The sequence below is a fragment of the Taudactylus pleione genome, unplaced genomic scaffold (genome assembly GCF_031769625.1).
Source record: "Taudactylus pleione unplaced genomic scaffold, aTauple2 ptg000052l, whole genome shotgun sequence".
Classification (NCBI taxonomy): Eukaryota; Metazoa; Chordata; class Amphibia; order Anura; family Myobatrachidae; genus Taudactylus; species Taudactylus pleione.
In genome coordinates this window covers 641838-664651 of record NW_028284454.1, presented here as the reverse complement: position 1 = coordinate 664651, position 22814 = coordinate 641838, and the positions used below count along the sequence as shown (strand labels likewise).

At 45.0% G+C, this 22814-nt stretch overlaps 1 protein-coding gene across 2 annotated transcripts in view; it reads left to right on the top strand.

Annotated features, from left to right (window-relative positions):
• Positions 1-6883: 6883 nt before the first annotated feature.
• Positions 6884-22814, top strand: part of LOC148535424 (solute carrier organic anion transporter family member 1C1-like) — a 55943-nt gene continuing 40012 nt past the window's right edge. Inside the window, exons 1-2 of one of the 2 annotated variants that reach the window (XM_088462663.1) lie at positions 6884-7012; positions 10038-10165. In XM_088462663.1, coding sequence (XP_088318789.1) covers positions 10052-10165 — 114 coding nt within the window. In that variant the 5' untranslated portion in view covers positions 6884-7012; positions 10038-10051. The remainder of the gene's footprint in view (positions 7013-10037; positions 10166-22814) is intronic. The other variant, XM_088462664.1, reaches the window with a different exon arrangement.

Below are 22814 nucleotides of genomic sequence, written 5' to 3'. Positions count from 1 at the left end.
GCTAGAAGAGAATAGTGCAAACACACCCAGGGGGTAGATCTGTTAGCTAGAAGAGAATAGTGCAAACACACCCAGGGGGTAGATCTGTTAGCTAGAAGAGAATAGTGCAAACACACCCAGGGTTAGATCTGTTAGCTAGAAGAGAATAGTGCAAACACCCAGGGGGTAGATCTGTTAGCTAGAAGAGAATAGTGCAAATACACCCAGGGGTGGATCAGTTAGCTAGAAGAGAATAGTGCAAACACACCCAGGGGGTAGGTCTGTTAGATAGAAGAGAATAGTGCAAACACACCCAGGGGGTAGGTCTGTTAGCTAGAAGAGAATAGTGCAAACACACCCAGGGGGTAGATCTGTTAGCTAGAAGAGAATAGTGTAAACACACCCAGGGGGTAGGTCTGTTAGCTAGAAGAGAATAGTGCAAACACACCCAGGGGGTAGATCTGTTAGCTAGAAGAGAATAGTGCAAACACACCCAGGGGGTAGGTCTGTTAGCTAGAAGAGAATAGTGCAAACACACCCAGGGGGTAGATCTGTTAGCTAGAAGAGAATAGTGCAAACACACCCAGGGGGTAGATCTGTTAGCTTGAAGAGAATAGTGCAAACACACCCAGTGGTAGATCTCTTACCTAGAAGAGAATAGTGCAAACACACCCAGGGGGTAGATCTGTTAGCTAGAAGAGAATAGTGCAAACACACCCAGGGGGTAGGTCTGTTAGCTAGAAGAGAATAGTGCAAACACACCCAGGGGGTAGATCTGTTAGCTAGAAGAGAATAGTGCAAACACACCCAGGGGGTAGATCTGTTAGCTTGAAGAGAATAGTGCAAACACACCCAGTGGTAGATCTCTTACCTAGAAGAGAATAGTGCAAACACACCCAGGGGGTAGATCTGTTAGCTAGAAGATAATAGTGCAAACACACCCAGGGGGTAGATCTATTAGCTAGAAGAGAATAGTGCAAACACACCCAGGGTTAGATCTGTTAGCTAGAAGAGAATAGTGCACACAGCCAGGGGGTAGATCTGTTAGCTAGAAGAGAATAGTGCAAACACACCCAGGGGGTAGATCTGTTAGCTTGAAGAGAATAGTGCAAACACACCCAGTGGTAGATCTGTTAGCTAGAAGATAATAGTGCAAACACACCCAGTGGGTAGATCTGTTAGCTAGAAGATAATAGTGCAAGCACACCCAGGGGGTAGATCTGTTAGCTAGAAGAGAATAGTGCAAACACACCCAGGGGGTAGATCTGTTAGCTAGAAGAGAATAGTGCAAACACACCCAGGGGGTAGATCTGTTAGCTAGAAGAGAATAGTGCAAACACACCCAGGGGGTAGATCTGTTAGCTAGAAGAGAATAGTGCACACAGCCAGGGGGTAGATCTGTTAGATAGAAGAGAATAGTGCAAACACTCCCAGGGGGTAGATCTGTTAGCTTGAAGAGAATAGTGCAAACACACCCAGTGTTAGACCTGTTAGCTAGAAGAGAATAGTGCAACCACACCCAGGGGGTAGATCTGTTAGCTAGAAGATAATAGTGCAAGCACACCCAGGGGGTAGATCTGTTAGCTAGAAGAGAATAGTGCAAACACACCCAGGGGGTTGATCTGTTAGCTAGAAGAGAATAGTGCAAACACACCCAGGGGCTAGATCTGTTAGCTAGGAGAGAATAGTGCAAACACACCCAGGGGCTAGATCTGTTAGCTAGGAGAGAATAGTGCAAACACACCCAGGGGGTAGATCTGTTAGCTAGAAGAGAATAGTGCAAACACACCCAGGGGGTAGATCTGTTAGCTAGAAGAGAATAGTGCAAACACACCCAGGGGGTAGATCTGTTAGCTAGGAGAGAATAGTGCAAACACACCCAGGGGGTAGATCTGTTAGCTAGGAGAGAATAGTGCAAACACACCCAGGGGGTGTTATGCACACCTAGATTACCACATGACTCCTGCATTCTAATAAAGGTGTCTACCTATAACAACTGTCTTTCCTGGGTGAAGTAAGTTCTCATGGGTGACATAAGGGTGGCTGATGTACCGGTTCCATAGATGGTGATCACCCGGTCTGGAGAATAGGTGCCCAGGTCCTTCCCATCTTGGTCCTTAGGGCCCAAAAGACCTTTACCCTTCTGACGATATTAGCAGTTCAGGTAAGGTACCAATAAAGGCAATACCCCTTGCCTAGAGCCAATATTTGTACTATAAAATAGATGTTTCCCACATACTGTATATGGTAAAACAGCTACTGATGAGTACATCCAACAAACAGAAGGACAGACACACACAGACATATATATACACAAACAAACACATACATATATACACACACACACATATACACATACACACACATATACACACACACACATATACACACACACACATATACACACACACACACATATACACACACATATACACATACACACATATACACACACACACACAATACGATACAGGTATGCAGCATGTACATTAGCTATGTAAGTGTTGTATACAAACATGTAGAACCATGACCAGCTGCTGGTGTACTGGGGCTTCTGGATCCCCTAACACCTGTGTAAGTTTTATTTGTGTTGCTTTTTAGTACATTGCTCAGAGTGATCATGGAAACGCGTTTCTCCAACATGTGGATACAAAACAGGTCTCATTACAAGTATAGGATGAGGCTCGATCTCTATGACTTTGGGGCTTGTTCTTTACCTTTCATTATACTGATATCACTTGTAAAGTGACATCACATTTCTCCACCGCTTCACAAAGTGAGGCATACCGCCATATTTTGGTCGGAACGCGTTCACTTCACCCAACTCCTGTCCTCTGCCGGAAATGTTCATTGCAGCCATCTTGCAATGTAAACATCTGTTACAAATTGAGGTGTGAGGTGTCCTGCTGTGGATTGCGGCTGTTTAGCCTTATGGTCTTATAACCTTCATGCGAGTCCTCCATGCGTCTTCTGCCTCAGCTTTAAGCTTTGTATCAGACTGCATTTCTGTGCACATGGTGGGTATTATGAGGAGAGATTTAAGTCCTCCCCTGTATAATGGAGCTGGTTACATGCACTGTCCCAGTTTCCCACCCTCGGTATTAGAATGGATGTAATGTCCAGCTCCTGAGGCTCACTAGACTATGGCTGGCTGGAGAAACTCTTTGTCCTGGTTTGGTAAGACAAATGCGCAGGTCTGTGACAAATCCAGACATCATCGTTCCAGCCTGTATGTAGTGCAGGGTCACCTGGCAGAGCAGGTAAGCTCCAATACCTGAGTCTCAGAGGTAGGTCACCTGGCAGAGCAGGTAAGCTCCAGTACCTGAGTCTCAGAGGTAGGTCACCTGGCAGAGCAGGTACGCTCCAGTACCTGAGTCTCAGAGGTAGGTCACCTGGCAGAGCAGGTAAGCTACTGTACCTGAGTCTCAGAGGTAGGTCACCTGGCAGAACAGGTAAGCTCCAATACCTAAGTCTGAGAGGTAGGTCACCTGGCAGAGCAGGTAAGCTCCAATACCTGAGTCTCAGAGGTAGGTTACCTGGCAGAGCAGGTAAGCTCCAATACCTGAGTCTGAGAGGTAGGTCACCTGGCAGAACAGGTAAGCTCCAATACCTGAGTCTGAGAGGTAGATCACCTGGCAGAGCAGGTAAGCTCCAATACCTGAGTCTGAGAGGTAGTTCACCTGGCAGAGCAGGTAAGCTCCAATACCTGAGTCTGAGAGGTAGGTCACCTGGCAGAGCAGGTAAGCTCCAGTACCTGAGTCTCAGAGGTAGGTCACCTGGCAGAGCAGGTAAGCTCCAGTACCTGAGTCTCAGAGGTAGGTCACCTGGCAGAGCAGGTAAGCTCCAGTACCTGAGTCTCAGAGGTAGGTCACCTGGCAGAGCAGGTAAGCTCCAGTACCTGAGTCTCAGAGGTAGGTCACCTGGCAGAGCAGGTAAGCTCCAGTACCTGAGTCTCAGAGGTAGGTCACCTGGCAGAGCAGGTAAGCTCCAGTACCTGAGTCTCAGAGGTAGATCACCTGGCAGAGCAGGTAAGCTCCAGTACCTGAGTCTCAGAGGTAGGTGACCTGGCAGAGCAGGTAAGCTCCAGTACCTGAGTCTCAGAGGTAGGTGACCTGGCAGAGCAGGTAAGCTCCAGTACCTGAGTCTCAGAGGTAGGTCACCTGGCAGAGCAGGTAAGCTCCAGTACCTGAGTCTCAGAGGTAGGTGACCTGGCAGAGCAGGTAAGCTTCAATGCCTGAGTCTCAGAGGTAAACAATCAGGGCGACTGTTTGGTTTGGGGAAGTTAATCATTGCTGACATCTTATTACCAAATAGGAAAGTCTCATCCTGTGTGTAACCAGTGGATGGAATTGTTACAGCTGCACAGGTATTCCCTATATGTTACCTTATAGCATGTATATAGTATTGTGTGTTACTGTTTATAGCTACTGTCTGGTGCATGTACACGTATTATATGCTTTGTGTCTGTGGTAAATGAGGATTGGCGCATTTATGTCACCACAAGCTAATGTATACCTGTACAACAATCTCTTTAGTTTCTGTGAATTGTTGTTAGGAAGACATTGGCCCTGATTCAGAGCCGGACGCTCTGACCAGAGCGCTCGCTCTGAATCAGGGCCCACCTCCAGTAATATGGAGCGTCCTCCTGGACGCTCGTATAGCTGTGGGTCACCACCCACAGCATATACGAGCATGCAGGATGATGGTCGCGATGGTCTTGACCATCGCGACCATCGGAACTGCGAGTAAAAGCCTGCGGTTGAGTTTTTCAACCACAAGGCCAGGAGTGATTTTGGCTCTATCAGAGCCAAAATCACTCCCACTGACATCACTAGTGATGTCAGTGGGGCCGGCTTCAGACGGTAGGCGTTCCCTTAGGAATGCCTCCGTCTGGCAGGCACGCCCACCAAAGGGGGCGTGCTGTCAGTCAACATCGACAGCACGCCCCCTTTGATGAGACACTCCGAGCGAAGGAAAGTCCTTCGCTCATCGCGTCTCGCGCATGCGCACGATGGAGCTCCCTCTGTCGTGCGCATGCGCAGTGCAGACCACCGACCCACTTGCGAGCGGACAGCCGCTCGCGAGTGGGTTTGAATGAGGGCCATTGTTTCCAGCGGGTCTCAATGATAATATCGATTTTGAATCGATTATAACTCTAATGGAGCATACACACAGTCAGATTTGTCAGATTTGTCAGATGAACGATTGAACGATTTGAACGATTTGACCAAAGTTTTTGAACGATTTGTGACTGCATTAAAATGAATGGAATCGTCCAAGTCTGACTGCAAACCCATCAGATGTCAGATATCGTTATCTGACAAACGGGAACGTGCATCGTCCATCGTTCAGGCATGTCAGATATGTCAGATTTTCCTTCAGATATGAACGACTGAACGATTTTTAAATCGTTATCGTTCACATCTGAAGGAAAAATCTGACCGTGTGTATGCACCATTATCTGACCGTGTGTGTGCGCCATTATCTGACCGTGTGTGTGCGCCATTATCTGACCGTGTGTGTGCACCATTATCTGACCGTGTGTGTGCACCATTATCTGACCGTGTGTGTGCACCATTATCTGACTGTGTGTATGCACCATTATCTGACCGTGTGTGTGCGCCATTATCTGACCATGTGTGTGCGCCATTATCTGACCGTGTGTATGCGCCATTATCTGACCGTGTGTATGCGCCATTATCTAACCGTATGTATGCACCATTATCTGACCGTGTGTGCACCATTATCTGACCGTGTGTATGCACCATTACCTGACTGTGTATGCACCATTATCCGACCGTGTGTGTGCACCATTATCTGACCGTGTGTATGCACCATTATCTGACCGTGTGTGCACCATTATCTGACCGTGTGTGTGCGCCATTATCTGACCGTGTGTATGCACCATTATCTGACCGTGTGTATGCACCATTAGATTCCCCGACCTATATACTTTAGAGGTTCAGTAGAGGGGTGTTCTGGGTATCTAGAGTAGTGTAGTATTTAGCCACCTCCACTTAGTTACAGCTGGTTGGAGTGAGATAGGAATAGTCTGTCCCACCCCTCTAGGAATAGATAATGTCACCATTTATCTACATTCTTGTATTAATCAAAGTAGTATGGTCAGCTTGAGAGCTCAGTGGTACGGAGTGTGAGAAATGGTTCGAGAAGTAGCTACAAACATTGATGCAAGTTCGCATCACTTAGGTTCATTACAAATAGGGACTGAGGTACATAGTATTTACATCCTGTAGATTTTAGTATATGGATTTTATTAGATTTTTGTGGTCCATCGGGTATGGTTGTATGGACTATGAGATTAGGTATGTACATATACATGCAAAATATAGTTGGTTAGAAGGGTTATGGGTATAATTTATTTATCTTTGTCGTGGGAGTCAATGTAACTATCCACAAGTCTTGTATTTACTATGATTGTAGTTTGATTGTGAGCTCCAGTGGTGTGGAGCATGAGAAAAGGTTTGGGAACCAGAAACATAGGAGGGTATAAGTTCAAATCCCATAGGTGACCAAGATAATAATTTAAAATAGGAATGTTGGTTTAATTAATTTTTAACACTGATTAATTTTTATTATATTATATGGTAAGATCTCTTATATTTTTTTCTTTTTAATTGATATGTTGCTTCAATGATTTAAAGATACATTGTGAGTATTTATTTATGTACATTTGAGTTTTCAAGACACCAAGTGAAGAGTTGATTTTATTTTCTGTGTTAGAAAATGGTTTTACATGTGTTAAGAATGACAATCAGAACAGTGGCATCATGTGGAGACTGATTAAGTAACATTGTATCCTATCAGGAAAAAGGAAGCTGTATATAAGGGGGGAGAATATACTTTACCCCATTCATGCTCTTTGATTAAGCTTCATGTAGTGGAAGCGAAACTAGTTAGAGGGTTTTCATCAAGTGACAGTCGTTTTGCTGACCCTGGACACCCGTTTATATCCACGGAGAGCCATAAGCGCTACACATTGCGGTGACGGTGCCCGCTGGCTGGATTCAAGACGGTGAGAGATAACCAGGCGGTCATGTGTTGCCCATATTAAACCTGTCAGTTATGCCGGTTTCTATTAGGAATCAAGAGGTTCCATGGTAATATATGATAGTCTGTACAGACTTTTACAATATTAAGGTGATTGTTAGATGTCATTTGTACACCATTGCTGATATGCTTATTGTGTATTTATTAAATTCATGGTAAATTTATTTGGTGTCTTGAATTCATTTCTGCCACGTTAAGTATTTATTTGTAATTACAAATCCAATTAGCGCAACACCATCGGTGTATTATCTGTGTTTGGGATCATCAGCAGGTGATCTTTTATTGGGGTTACACAGACCTATAGGTGTTTGAAGCTGTGGTCTGTTATTCAATTGTAGTTTATTAGCGCCAGGCCGTTGTTTGGTGGTATATATAGGTAAGTGTGTGTGTATAGGTAACGTGTGTGTGTGTGTATAGGTAATGTGTGTGTGTGTGTGTGTGTGTGTGTGTATGTATGTGTGTATATATATGTGTGTGTGTGTATATATATATATATATATATATATATATATATATATATATATATAGGGAACACTGGACTTGATTCAGAACCGCTTGCTAGATGCGATTGCTCGCATCCAGCGTATGCAAATTTGTCAACGTGACGCCATGGGAAGCACTCGCTCGCCAAGGCATAAGCACACCCACTTTGGCTGTGCGAGCGATCACTCTGTGTATGCAGACACCCATTAGCGAATGTAGAGACGCCCACTAGCTCACGTCATCTCCAGGAAGTGTTTTAAGACATTGGTACATCGAGCACCATCGGATACGATAGCAGCGCTTGTGGTTGCCTTAACCTACCGCGAGGACTTCAGTGTAAAAACCAGGCATGTGAAGTGTACTATGACGCTCCTTGTTAATTATGCACACCTTAAAAACGGCGTGGAAACACCTAGGCACCTCCACTCCCCCGTTATTATTGCCCTGCCCCTGTTACCACCCGCAAACTGTCTCTCCTGTCACTCATTTCACTGGGCTGATTTTGCTGGGCGAGCGAGCGGGTTGTGATCAGAGTAGTTTGCGCACGCACAGAATAAAGCGTACGCATGCCATCGGGCTGCTTGTGGGCGCACAGCACTAGCGAGCAGCTCTGAATCAGGGTGTGTGTGTGTGTATATTGGAATGCTGTGTGTGTGTGTATGTGTGTGTGTATGTATGTATGTATGTATATATATATATATATATATATATATATATATATATATATATATATAGGAAAAGCTGTGTCATGGCAGATCAATAGCTGGGAGGCTGCACTAAGACACGATTCCTATATAACAAATATTACACAACAGAGGTAAACGCAGAGATGACCTATTCCCCCATCTCATTACTAACAAATATCCTGCAATTACTGTATCACCACCAAATGCAAAACCGCCACCTCCATGAGAGACACCGAGAGCCCCACGCGTTTCCTACACTCTGCAGCCAACAACACACATGGAGATTCTCTCATTTCAAAAGACCGATAAGGATCTTTTTCTATGTGACTGGCTGCGCATGTGTGTGACGCCATTATTGGCAGATAATCACAGGTGATGAGTCTGCGCTCAGGAAAGCCAGGTACACACTAGATCAGTGGTTCTCAAAGTCAGGGGGGGATTCAGATGCAGCGCACTTTCGCAGCCATCAGGGGCCGGGTATGCAAATTCCGCTACTGCACGGCCAGGCTTAAGGACGCCCTCTACGTCTTACAGAGAGATGGCACAGTGATTGCACGCCGATGTAATGACGCCCTCTACGTTATAGAGAGATGGCACAGTGATTGCACGCCGATGTAATGACGCCCTCTACGTTATAGAGAGATGGCAGTGATTGCACGCCGATGTAATGACGCCCTCTACGTTATAGAGAGACAAGTCAAGTGATTGCCAAAGCCGCTATGATCACCTGACGTGCTTCCCTGTGGTACCAACCAACGTCTACGCCACGGTGGAGTGGCACAATATGTGACAAACGCCGCTAGTGACTCCTCCGCAGCCCTCCCGGAACATCACACAGCAGCGCCTTGGAGCCGGTAATTAGCAGTGATATGTGTCTGTGCTTAGACTTTACAAATTGTAACAATATCACTGTAATGCTGGGTACACACGGGACGATCTGCACAACGAACGATATCGCTGTAATGCTGGGTACACGCGGGATGATCTGCACAACGAACGATATCGCTGTAATGCTGGGTACACGCGGGACGATCTGCACAATGAACGATATCGCTGTAATGCTGGGTACACGCGGGACGATCTGCACAACGAACGTTATCGCTGTAATGCTGGGTACACGCGGGACGATCTGCACAATGAACAATATCGCTGTAATGCTGGGTACACGCGGGACGATCTGCACAATGAACGATATCGCTGTAATGCTGGGTACACACGGGATGATCTGCACAATGAACGATATCGCTGTACCAATTAAATTCATTGTTGTTTTTCTATTAAACATTTTTTTCATTAAGTGACCGATAATTAGCTCATTTCATTTGTCTTCAGTACCTCACACCCCAATTAAGGTTGGTGACCACTGCACCAGCCGATGTTTGTACGCAGTGACAGACCGGGGATAACTGGGGAATCTCCTGATTTTGGATGTACTGGCACAAACACGTCAGAACGACGCACTTTACCGATGTCTTGTCTCTGAATCGGCCTTTTCTTCACTATCTCCACTATGCACCAATAAGAGACCAGTTAGATGAAAAGCCACAGACTGGTCATATGAGTGCGTGTGTATTCCGCTTATAGAACACAGCTGCGTTCACACTAATTACTGACACTATTTCCTTATATTTCTCACAACTGCACCTTAAACGAAAGAGAAAATAACCATCAATACAAGGGACAAAATGCGTCATTTATATTCCAAATAATGACCTTATTATGATAGTTTATAAAAAAGTCATGTATATTCTCTCCCACATTTCAAGCGATGCTCGTAGTAATCTAAGTCGCCCTTTGGTAACATTTAATGTTGACTCTTAGACTAATCCTGCGTCATGGCTGTGGAGAAAGACTGCAGTGAGCTGAAGAGCTCACATCCCAGCTTATCCCCGCAAGATGGAGCCGTCTCTGATTCCACTAAGAAGGCCCAATGCTGCTCCCCTCTGAAGGTAACGTCACTACCCCCAATACCCCGTTACCCCAATCACAGAATGGTTACATCATACATACTGTACCCCATTACCCCAGTCACAGAATGGTTACATCGTACATACTGTACCCCGTTACCCCAGTCACAGAATGGTTACATCGTACATACTGTACCCCATTACCCCTGTCACAGAATGGTTACATCGTACATACTGTACCCCGTTACCCCAGTCACAGAATGGTTACATCGTACATACTGTACCCCATTACCCCAATCACAGAATGGTTACATGGTACATACTGTACCCCATTACCCCAGTCACAGAATGGTTACATCGTACATACTGTACCCCATTACCCCAGTCACAGAATGATTACATGGTACATACTGTACCCCATTACCCCAGTCACAGAAGGGGTACAGTATGTCTGATGTAACCATTCTGTGACTGGGGTAATGGGGTACAGTATGTACGATGTAACCATTCTGTGACTGAGGTAATGGGGTACAGTATGTACGATGTAACCATTCTGTGACTGAGGTAATGGGGTACAGTATGTCTGATGTAACCAATTACCTCAGTCACAGAATGGTTACATCGTACATACTGTACCCCATTACCTCAGTCACAGAATGGTTACATCGTACATACTGTACCCCATTACCTCAGTCACAGAATGGTTACATCGTACATACTGTACCCCATTACCCCAGTCACAGAATGGTTACATCGTACATACTGTACCCCATTACCCAAGTCACAGAATGGTTACATCATACATACTGTACCCCATTACCCCAGTCACAGAATGGTTACATCGTACCTAGTCATCATATTAGGGCACTATTACACTTATAGGATCGCTGAGGTCACATTTATAGTTAATTTGAATCATAAAGGTAAATGTTACCCCGAGATACCAGCACTGCGGCAATGCGTTACCTCCCACTGCGTTATATCTTTAGTAATGTGATGCAGGTGTAAATGCTGGGAATGCAGTCACTTCAGCTGCTGTGATGTCACTAGTGCTACCTCGGTGTAAGAATCCACCCACTCACACAGAGCGTTCCTGCAAAGCAAGGCTGCAAAGGATGTCAGTCATTCTGTGCATGCTCTGCTAGAGAAGCCCCTCCTGCTATGACTGGCAGCCCCCCACACAGCCTGTGCTTAGTATATGTATTGTGTAAGAGGGCACAATCCAGACTCCATTTTATTGTGCACATCGGAGCAGTGAGACAAATGCGCATGCATGTCCTGCGCACAAGATCCCGGAAGGAGCCGGACGGGGCAGAGAGATAGAATAGGATCCCCCTATTTCACCTTCTCGATGAATGGCCCCATAACTTCATTTCTAATATTGCAGGTGATGATGTTTGTTTTGTAGAAACTAAGGACCTCATTCAGAGTCGATCGTTACGGTCGTACGCCACCGATGTTCGCTAAACTGCACATGCGTAAAATTCGCAATGCGCGTGCGCAAACTAGCTGTTACGATCAGAAATTTCTCTCTCCTTGAACACAGCCAGGTCGTTAGTTTGAGTGACAGGATGAGGCGTTTGTGGGTGGTAACAGGGGAAGGTGCTTGAAAACGGGGGAGTGGAGATCCGAATGCAGGCGTGCCTAATTATGCGAACGGCGTTTTATGGGAGTGCATAATTAACAAAGTAGTGTCATGGCACATGTGACATGGGAGGTTTGTACACAGACCTGATCGTAGAGCTTAAGAGAGGGTATGGTCAACCTTAAGCTCTACGACCAGCTCCGATGGTTCCTGATGGTCTCGATTAATCCTTATATGGCCGGAGATGACGTGTATTGCGAACGAGAAGGGGGCGTATTTTTAGTCTTACGGCCGCATCCTCCCCTCGCTCGTCCAGCTAACGATCCCATCTTAACGACGCAACTTGCGAGCGCTTAATTTGCATATCCGGCACCTTTTCCCTTACGACCGTGCAGCCGCAGTGACCGACTCTGAATGAGGTCCTAAGTGCTGATGAATAAGCCCCATAATATCTGACCGATGTTGGACATGGGTAATAAGGGGGAAAGACTGACTATCCTGCGATCCCTTTTTCACCCAGCGCTTACCCAATAACTGAATCAGCACAAACATTGGGCACAATGGGTCAGAGCTTTATTATGCACATAACCAAATCATATCGTCATATGTCGCAGGGCGAGGAAAGAATCGCCAAGCAAGGCTCTTTGTTAACCATGTGTGCACCATGTGAAGTGTGGGGGGGGTGGGTTCAGACTAGGGGTGAGCGGGTTCGGTTTTACTCGGATCTTTTTATTGGCTATCGCCGAACACGTGTTTTGGATAGCGAATAAAATCGAGCCGAATTTGCGGTAAAGTGGCGATAAGAACCGAGTAAAACCGAACCCGCTCACCCCTAGTTCAGACCAACTGAGTATTCATGTCACATCCCACCCCTCCCCCCTGTATGCCTGTAGGTAGTATGTTGGCTCAGCCCAACCTTGTAGGCACACCGCATCCCGTCCCCTCCTCCATACCGAATGGGGGGGGGGGGGGCGTGCTCAGCCCAAACTAGCAGGCACACAACAGCCGCCCCCTATACCACCCGGGGACCACGTACCATGCAGATGCCACCCTCACTAGGTACACAGCCCATGTGGCCCAACCGTCTCAAGCTGGAGCCAGGCGTGTGGCCTGGTGAATACTGTATGCCTGGCCGCCTGAAGCCCCCCTATGTAACATTTCATACCACACCTTGCTCACCACATTCCCCACACTGCTCACACTGACTGTGACATTTTATAAAATGCCCACATACCACTTTACCCACGTTGACATTTGCCTGCACTAAATAGGAAAACAAAAGGAAAATTGTTCCAAGGCGCCGTCAGATTAATGATTTTAATCAATAAAAAATTATTACAAATATATTATGCACATACATGAATACAATAATTACAATCTATAACCATACCCCCCCCCTCTGAGTCTGAAACCAAAATGACAAATGTCTAATGGTCCAATGGAGGCAAAGTCCTGCATTTTATCTGATGCCAAACACAAAGAAATCTGTATCTATAGATGTAGACAGTTGTTTTTTTTCATACATTTTTTTATTGACAGATTGACAAAAAGAACAAAATACAAAACACAATCTCAGATACAAATATTTGATATAAAATATCCAATAACATACAAACAAATAAATATCAGTAAGATATACAGCAGAAAGGGGGTGTAAACAAATATATGCAGATGTAGACAATTGTATCCAGTTGTCATTGTTTAATCCAAATGGCAACATGGTGATACAAAGATTAAGGGCTTCATTCAGAGGTGGCCGTACGGTCTACGACCGCACGGCCGCCTCGATGTTTGTCCAGTGTGCATGCGCACGAGGGAGCCGGCTCCTTCGTGCGCATGCGTGAGACCCGCTACGACCGATAGCGCCTGTCGTAGCGGGTCTCTTTCCAAAGGGGGCGAGCTTTCGATGTTGATTGACAGGAAGGCTGGCCGGGGGGGGGTGGCAGCCCAAACGGAGACGTTCCCATGGAAACGCCTGCCGCTTGGGGGAGGCCCCACTGACATCACTAGTGATGTCAGTGGAGAGCTTCCGGCTCTGACAGAGCCAGAAGCTCTCCGGAGCTTACGACAAGTGAGACCCTACCCTAGGGTCTCGTCGTAAGCCCCGATGGTCGCGATGGTCTATGACCATCACGACCATCACCCTAGCGGTCGTTAGAGCTGTGGGTGTAAACCCACAGCCTAATGACCGCAACAGAGGCGGGCGGTCAAGATGGAAGCGGCCGCCCAGTTTCTGAGCGACCGCTTGCATCCTCCGACCGCCTCTGAATGAGGCCCTAAATCTTTATGTCGCTCTGACAGGGAGAGAAAAAGATATCTGATAAATATGGAGCTCAGGTGGTAGTATGAAATGTCATTTATTTCTCAGCGATTACTCCGGGTGTGGCTGATGTAATGAGCCGTCTGCCTGTTCTTACTGTAGCTGCTCATACAGCGCTATGCTATTTCGTTCAGGCAGGTGGACGATTTAATCATTGGTTTAAGAGCTCGCTGTCTCTGCCGTCCCGAATATCAGGCTTTTCAGTCTCAGACCAGGGGTATTTGAAGTCAGTATTGACCGGTCAGTAGATTAGCCAGAATGTCTCTATGCGTTTCTCCGCCTCACATACAATCCGCGGCTTCCTCAGGAACTTATTTATATACTTTTTTTTTTTCAAAGAAAAATAACCATCACCAAAACATTTTGACACATACCCTTAAATGAAACATGGAAAACTATCCTCCACGTGACCACACTAAATATATAGTATTACTTCACCCTGCTAGGGATGGGCAGAGCGACTCGCAGTACTGAGATGAGCCACATGTCTTGGGACACGGCTCTTTAGATTCTACAGGGCTGTAGGAAGCAGGGGTGGTGGCGACTCTGAGTGATTCGCTGATAGCTCCACCCCCCCCCCCACAGCCTCGCGCTTCTGAACCATTCTACTGCACTGACTCTCCTGAGTCAGTGCACAACCGCTGAGCTGAGCCCGGCAACCCCTAGTGAGTCGCTGACAGTTCCGCCCTCTGCGCTGCTGATCCGCCCTGATCAGTGCACACACACCCCGGGTGACAGAGAAGCTAGAGACTGAGGTGGGTGACTCCAATAATTTGAACATCTGAATGATCGAGTCATTGTGATGAGACCCTCACTCACTAGCCATCTCTACCTGCTACACGTAATGACGGACTAACAGGGGGTAGGTGGCGAGGAATTGCTGCTAGTGATTACTGACTCCCCTCTTCCTCCTGCTGCTCCTTATCTACCCACTGCCCGCTCCCTCCCCCCCCCCCCCCCGCATGGCCACGCTTCCCGACTGGTCAGCGTACCTCCTAAGGTGACAAAATGGGTGACGAGTCACACGCTGCCCCCAGGTTTTCGCGCTGCAGACCACCATGTGCCCCTCTCCATTACCTGGCTCCGGTACCATCCCTGGCATCCTTTGCCTCTATTATTGTTGCGTCTATCCGCTGTGCCCACTTGTGTATAATACTAATGGTTGTTCTCGGTCACCATTGCTTGTCAGATAATGTAGGGGTCAACCCCAGGGAACCCCAACCTGACTCAGCGGACATGATTAGGGTAACGGGGGGAACCTGTACTACGAAGGGTTAGGAAATGTACAAATGTGGAGTGTGAGGCTGCACCGCAATCAGGGAGATAAAGCGCAAGAACAATCCCGTCCAAATGCCGCAGCAGAGGTGACTAAGGGACAATTACTATTGATTTTTTAGTGTAATATTAACAATGAAAGTTTATTTAACTCTCTGATTAATCCTAATAGGACTCTAGTGATTCGCACTATTAGTGATCCTCAAACACACGCTCCTAGCCAATAGATTCCGTAACATAACAATGCGGGTGGCCGTTCTCTCGCCCGTGTACATGAGCTGTATACTCCATACAGAGGTCTCAGCACTCGAATCAGACCCGCTCGCTAGATGCTTTCGCACGCAGCTGCTCTACTGCTAATATATGCATAGGCTGCGATCGCACGGTAAGGCATTAGTACGCGCACTGTCTTAGCGTGGGACGGCAGTGCGATCACAAGCCAGTCTAATGACGCCCCCTTCCCCTCGCAGCACACGTCATCTCCAGGAACTGTATGTGACCAGTAACATCGAGAACCATCGGAGCCGCTCGCAGCACTTGTGGTTGACCCTACCCTTCCGCAAGTACTGTGATCGCTGCAGTGTGAACTACAACCAGGTGATGTGTACAATGACGCTCCATGTTAATTATGCACGCCTATTAAATGCCATTAGAATGCAGAGGCACGCCTGTATTCACACATCCACTCCCCCGTTTTCATGGACCATACCCTGTCACCACCCACAAATGGCATTTTCTGTCACTCACACTAACGAGCAGAATAAGGCTGGCGTGCGATCGCTTCTTTATCGCAGTGACTGGTTTGCGCACTGTGATGTATACGTATGTGCAGTTAGCAAAAATCGGCCAGCTGCGAGCGAACGCAGCCTAGTGAGCGGGTCTGAATCACCCCCTCAGTCTCTCCCTGTTCTGCAACCGTTCTGTCCCATGGGCACATCTATCGGGGAGGGGGCACCATATTGTCACTGCCTTTTAGTAAATAGCATTGGAAATATGTGTATATAGACTTGTACACCCCAGCAGATGCCTCACAGCTATGAACAGCCCAGATGATAACCAGTAGACTGGTTTATTGATGATATATAGTGTACAGCCGTACTCACTGTTATACACACTCTGATCAGGATGGAGCGGAGCTTGTGCAGAGCAAGGTGTCATACAGCTCAGCAGCCGGTGAGTGTATACTAGATGCAGATAGCGTTGCAGGAGTGCTGAACAGCCATCTTGGCAAAGAAGCTTCTAATTGAGGGGCAGCACATTAGCGCACTCCACTTTCATTTGGTGAATTGGGCCCAATGTTGTATCTATAATGGGTGCACCCAGGTCTTTGGGTCCAAGGGGTCCCACACCGCAAACCCTGCACCCATATATGGCTATACTGACCTCTCTGCAGTCCCTGCTGAGTTGCTCTAAAGTGCCAGGCTGGGAGATGGATGTCTCCTACTTGGCTCCATATAAATACTTGGAATTGCCGCCACCCACAGCGCTGCTCCAGCTTCCTGCACCACAACCCTCAACCAGCATACACTCATGGGCTGGCGAGCTGTATAAAACCCTGCTCCGCTCAAGCACTGTCCAGGAGTGTGTACAACAGTGAGTACGGATGTAGCTGTTCTGTTTTCAACAAACTGTCACCACTGGATAAGTAACTGGGCTGTTCACCCCCTGGATGTGTACCTAACTCTTCTGTAATATTAACACCTGTATATATTAGAGATGAGCGGGTCCGGTTTTCCGGGGCCTGGACCCACCCGAATTTTTGGGATCCGGGGGGATCCGAGACACAGCTCGGCTCTCCCTGCCTGCCCTGGATCTCTAATCGAGGCAAAGTGTTAAGCCTGCAGTGAGCGGCCTTAATGATTATTGGTTGAGAGAACCGTCTGTCACGGCTCTCAGCCAATCAGCATTAAGCCCACTGAATATGGGCACAGGAAGTTAGGCAGATGCCGCCCGCCCATCCCCCTTGCCTGACACTGCCAGCACCCCCCTTGCCTAACACAGCTGGAACCCCCTACTGCTAACCCCCACTAGCAGCATCCCCCAGCTGCCGACACTGCTGGCACCCTGCATTGAGACACCACCATTACCCATGCACTGCCGACACCATCAGTACCCCCACACTGAGGACACCACTGTCACCCCCGCTCTGCCGACACTGGTGGCACCTTGCACTGTGGACACTGCCAGCACCTCTGCACTGCTGCCCCATGTACTTAGGACACCGTCAGCGACCCGACACTGCCGGAACTCTCACACTGAGGCCACCACTGGCACCCCTGCACTGCCGACACTGTCAGCACACATGCATTGAGGACACTGCTGGCACCCCTGCTTTGCTGACACCCTGCACTGAGGACACTGCCAGCACCCCCGCACTCCCCACGTACTGAGGACACCATCAGCAATCCACACTGCCAACACTGCCAGCACTCCCACACTGAGGACACCACCACCACCCCTGCACTGCCGACAGAACTGGCACAGTACTGAAAAATGGGGGGGCACCAATGCTCTTTCTGGCACAGGGCACCAAAAAGACTAGTTATGGCTCTGGCCGTTAGCGTCCCTGCACTGTCGCTACTCACACACAGAGGGCATCCCTGCCCAGCCGACACTGTCAGCACTCCTGCACTCAGGACACTGCCAGGACCCCCACACTGCCAACATCGCCGGCACTTCCGCATTGAGGACACCACTGGCATTCTCACATTGAGGACACTGCCAGCACCCACGCTCTGCCGACACTGCTGTCACAGTAAGTGCACTATTGGTGTATCCAACCCACACTGTATAACACACTGTATCCAACCCGCACTGTATAACACACTGTATCCAACCCGCACTGTATAACACTCTGTATCCGTTTTGGAAATTAGAAGCTGAACTGCTACATGTTAGTGCTGCCCACTGTGTCACTTAGCTTAGTCAGCCAGCTAGCTGGATGTAACCTTTTGAGGTGGTCACTCAAAATTTACATCCTGTCCAACATCTGGGGCTAAGGGACTGATTCAGAGATGTACGCTATTGCTCAGCATTCCTTGTCGCAGACACCAATTGGCATAATTGCCGTACAGATCCTGCGCGATCGGCAGCCATCGGAGTTGTCCCTAAGTAGTACTGTACACGCTATCAAATGATTACACACTTATCAGAAGGATTTTCTTTTTCTAATCTGGAGCTTATAATGTGTTTTTGGTTAATTTGTTTTATTGAAATATAAGATATATCTACATAAACATTCATTCAGGTATGAACCATAATATGCCTAAAATTGAGTGTCTCATAGGGCGCGCTGCAGGGGAGCAGGCACATCCCTTTGCGACTGCGATTCTGTAGGCAGCAATTCTGAAAAAATATGCTAATTCCGCAGCTGCCTGGATTTGTACAATGACGCCCTTTAACAGCGTCTCTGATTCGCTGTTTGAATACCAAAAAGGAGGAAGAAAGGGTTGAAATGTCCCTAATGGTGCACATGACTGTAAATATTAAAATATAACTTTTATTGTTCAAATTAATTACAAAAAAACAGCAAAAATTGATTGAAAATATAGAAGTGTGTAAGAAATAAAATCTGTGATTTAAAAAGAGGTGCGTACTTATACCCCCCAAAAAATTGTCACAATAAGGAAGTTGTGGCAGAAAAATGTCCCCAAAATATATTCAGAGTGATTCTATCTTTTAATACACATACAGGGATTATTAATTAGGAAATAGTTCTTATAAATCCCTAATATAATTATGGTGATGTATGTATAAATCCCTTATTATAGTGCTGTCTATCACCCTTGTATGACTGAGATATCACCCAAAAGTAATATCAAAATATTTTTGCAAAAAACTCCCATTTTAAACACAATATCACAAATCTTTTAGCTTAGATATAGATGGTGCTGGGAGATATGCAAATCTAGCACTCAGTATGATGCTGTGGGAACACTGCACCACACTAGTCGCTATTCTCAAGCATAACAGAACTATTGGTAGTAAGAGTCATGTATATTTAGAACCCTCTCGGGATAATCACATATGACTTTCACTGCAACACATAATATAATCGCTTAGTTCAGGACATGAGGGGTATTAACATGCGCCGCTAACCGACGCAGTGTTTCGCTTCCATGCTTTATCAAGGTAAGCTGAATGTCTCATTGAAAAAGCCCTAAATGCCCGCGAGTAGCATGGTTAGCCAATCCCAGGCATTCACAAAATGAGCGGGCCTATTGCTTTATGACCACTAAGTTAGTGGCTCCTTATTATCGCTGATTGACAGATATAGCTGCATCAGAGAGACAGTGATGTCAACCAAGGATAGTCTAATGGAAGCTCGAATATCAAGATTGCATTCAGGCTATAGTAATCAAGCCCCGATCTATATTTAATATAATTCCTGTATCAACAATTAGACTCCAAAATAAATAAAATTATGTATGGGATTAATCCTGGAGATGACGGATCCTCTATATATAAACAGTCAAAGTTCTTACAGTGGAATTAAATAGCAATATTGTTTATTAAAGGTCACGTGATCACTATACAGGGTATTGAATATAGCCTATTCAGATTAAATAGTAGATAACCTATTCTCGGATTGCCATCCATTTTCATTTAGATATATAGATCTTTGATCTCACCCAATATATACTACTCAGATTATGATAAAAATAATTATATTATAGTGTAATACCATCAGAATAGTGACATATATATGTAATAGGACAAAAATTATATAATTGTAAAAAGCCATATACCTGTAACTGTGTTCAATACTATTACATATTGATTAATTGATTAATAGTGATGTGACAATAAATGAGTAAAAAGTGAAAAATATGTAAAAAAAATAAAAAAATATATATATTTTTTAAGGTACAGTCTCCAAATAAATAGTGTAAAAATAAAAAAATATAAAAGAAATAAGATAAATAAAATGTGAAAAAAATTAAGTATGAAAATATTTTTTTGTGATGTTAGTAAGGAGACAATAGTCTCAAAAAGTGATGTGAAAAGTGAGATAATAATAATATGTGACCTAAGTATAATATAAATATTATGGATATAATAAGATATATCTAAGAAAATTATATAATGATCTTAAATCATCTAAATGGCTTAACATAATTGGATATTAATGGTTTTCATCATAACTACTATTGAGTTGAATTTTACTCCAAAAAAGCTGTGTAGGTATTTTCCTTCATTCAGGCCCCTAGGTGTTAGAGTGTCCATGAGGAAGAGTTTCTTGATTTAATAATTCTCGATCCACATCTCCCCCTCTAATATTGATGTTAATTTTCTTCATTCCAAAGGCCAAAAGGCCTTCTGGATTGCCATCATGAAATCTCAAAAAATGTCTGGCTATTGGTGTTAAAGGTTTGTATAGTTAGTGATCACGTTTGGCATTCCTTATGCTTCCAAGATGTTCAAGAATCCTCTTTTTGAGGGGTCTTATAGTTTTGCCAATGTAATGTTTTTTACATGGACATCGTAGATTGTATACCACTGCTGTTGTATTACAATCGATGTGTTCTTTAACATGCCAAATTCTTTTAAATGTATCACAATAAGTTTCTGTGGTTGTCATAACTGAGCAGGCTTTGCAAATTCCACATTTTCTTGAGCCCTTTTTAAAATATAAGGGCTTCTTGGGTGTCTCCAAATGGCTGTGAACCAAAATGTCCCTCAAATTCTTCGAGCGTCTCCAGCTCATTTGGATTTTATCTCCAAGGATCTTCATCAAATCTTGATCAGTATGTAATACATCAAGATGTTTATGTATAATTTATTGTATAAATTTCCATTCATGGCAAAAAGTCCCCACAAATCTCACATACTCTTGTTCTCTTTTCTTCATTTTCGGCATAAGAAGTTGATCTCTAGTATAAATTTTAGTATCCTTGTAGGCTCTTTTGATGCTCCTGTTACTATATCCACGAAATTTTAATCTTTCACTTAGTTGTTCTGATCTAATCCGAAGAGTTTGATCTTCTGAACAATTGCGCTTCATACGTAAGAATTTGCCATTAGGTAACCCCTTAAGAACCGAAGGAAAATGTGAACTTGTGTTATGTAGTATACTATTAGTAGATGTTTTTTTACGAAATACATCCAAGGATATATGTCCATCATTTCGATAGTCAATGTAACATCTAAAAAGTTGATTTTCTCTTTACTTGCATCAAAAGTCAATTTTAAGTTAAGGTTGTTGGAGTTTAGTTTATTTAAAAATTCCATAAATAACTCCACTTCTCCCTCCCAAATGATAGATGTCATCAATATACCTCAACCAAAAAATTACATGTTTTGTGTAGGTCTCGTTAATCTTGGTTAAAACGTACTCCCACCCCAGGTAGAGGTTAGCATATGTGGGGGCACATATGGTCCCCATTGCAGTACCTCTTACCTGGAGATAGAAGTTATTATTACATACAAAGTAGTTTTTGGTGAGTACGAATCGTAATAGTGAGATAAGAAAGTTATTAAAGTCACTGTCCTGATCCATGCTTAGAAAATATTTAACTGCCTTAATCCTATGTTCACGGCTGATACTCGTGTATAGACTTTCCACGTCACACATAATCAGCCATGTGTCATCATTCAAAAAAACATCTTGGATTTTACTCAATACATCCGGTGTATCCTTTATAAATTATGGTAGACGAAGAACGTGATTTCTTAAATGGGAATCCAGATACTTACTGGCATTTTCAGTGAGGCTGCCAATCCCTGAGACGATCGGTCTTCCGGGTGGTTTAGTCTCATTTTTGTGCATCTTGGGTAACAAATAAAGGGTCGGGACCCTAGGATTTTCTGTTATTAAGAAATCATGGTCCCTTTTTGTTATAATGCCCTTTATTTTGGCTTCTGCAATGATCTTATTATTATATAGATCCAAAAAATAATTGGTGGGATTAAAAACAAGGTGTCTATAGCAGGATTCATCATTAAGTTGTCTATTAAGTTCTTCCACATATTGATTCCGAGACCACAATACAATGTTACCTCCCTTATCTGAGGGCTTAATTACTGTGTCCTCCCATTTATGCATCTCCTTCAGTGCCCATCTTTCTTCCCTGTTCAAATTGTAATCACAATCTCTGATTGTTTTTCGAACTTCTAATCTATCAAGATCTTGGCTTACCAAATCCACAAAGCCCTTCACTTGTTGACAGATTGAGATATCTGGTGAGAATGTAGATTTTTTCTTTAAGGTACTACCTTGATTCTCTATAGGGTTTGTTACACTGGATTCAAAAGATTGTGTTCCCCCTAACTCTTCCAACATAGCAACAGCTGTCAAATCATTCTGTGAGAGGTCAATATTCGTAGATGTGTTATTTCCTTTCATCGTAAATAACTTCTTTAATAAGAGCTTCCTGGCAAAGAGATTGATGTATTTTTCCATTTCAAATCTATCGATAGATTGTGTGGGTGAAAAGGATAATCCCTTATTAAGGACCTTAATTTGAGGGGGTGTTAGGGTTCCATCGGTTAGATTAATGATCCTCAAGGAA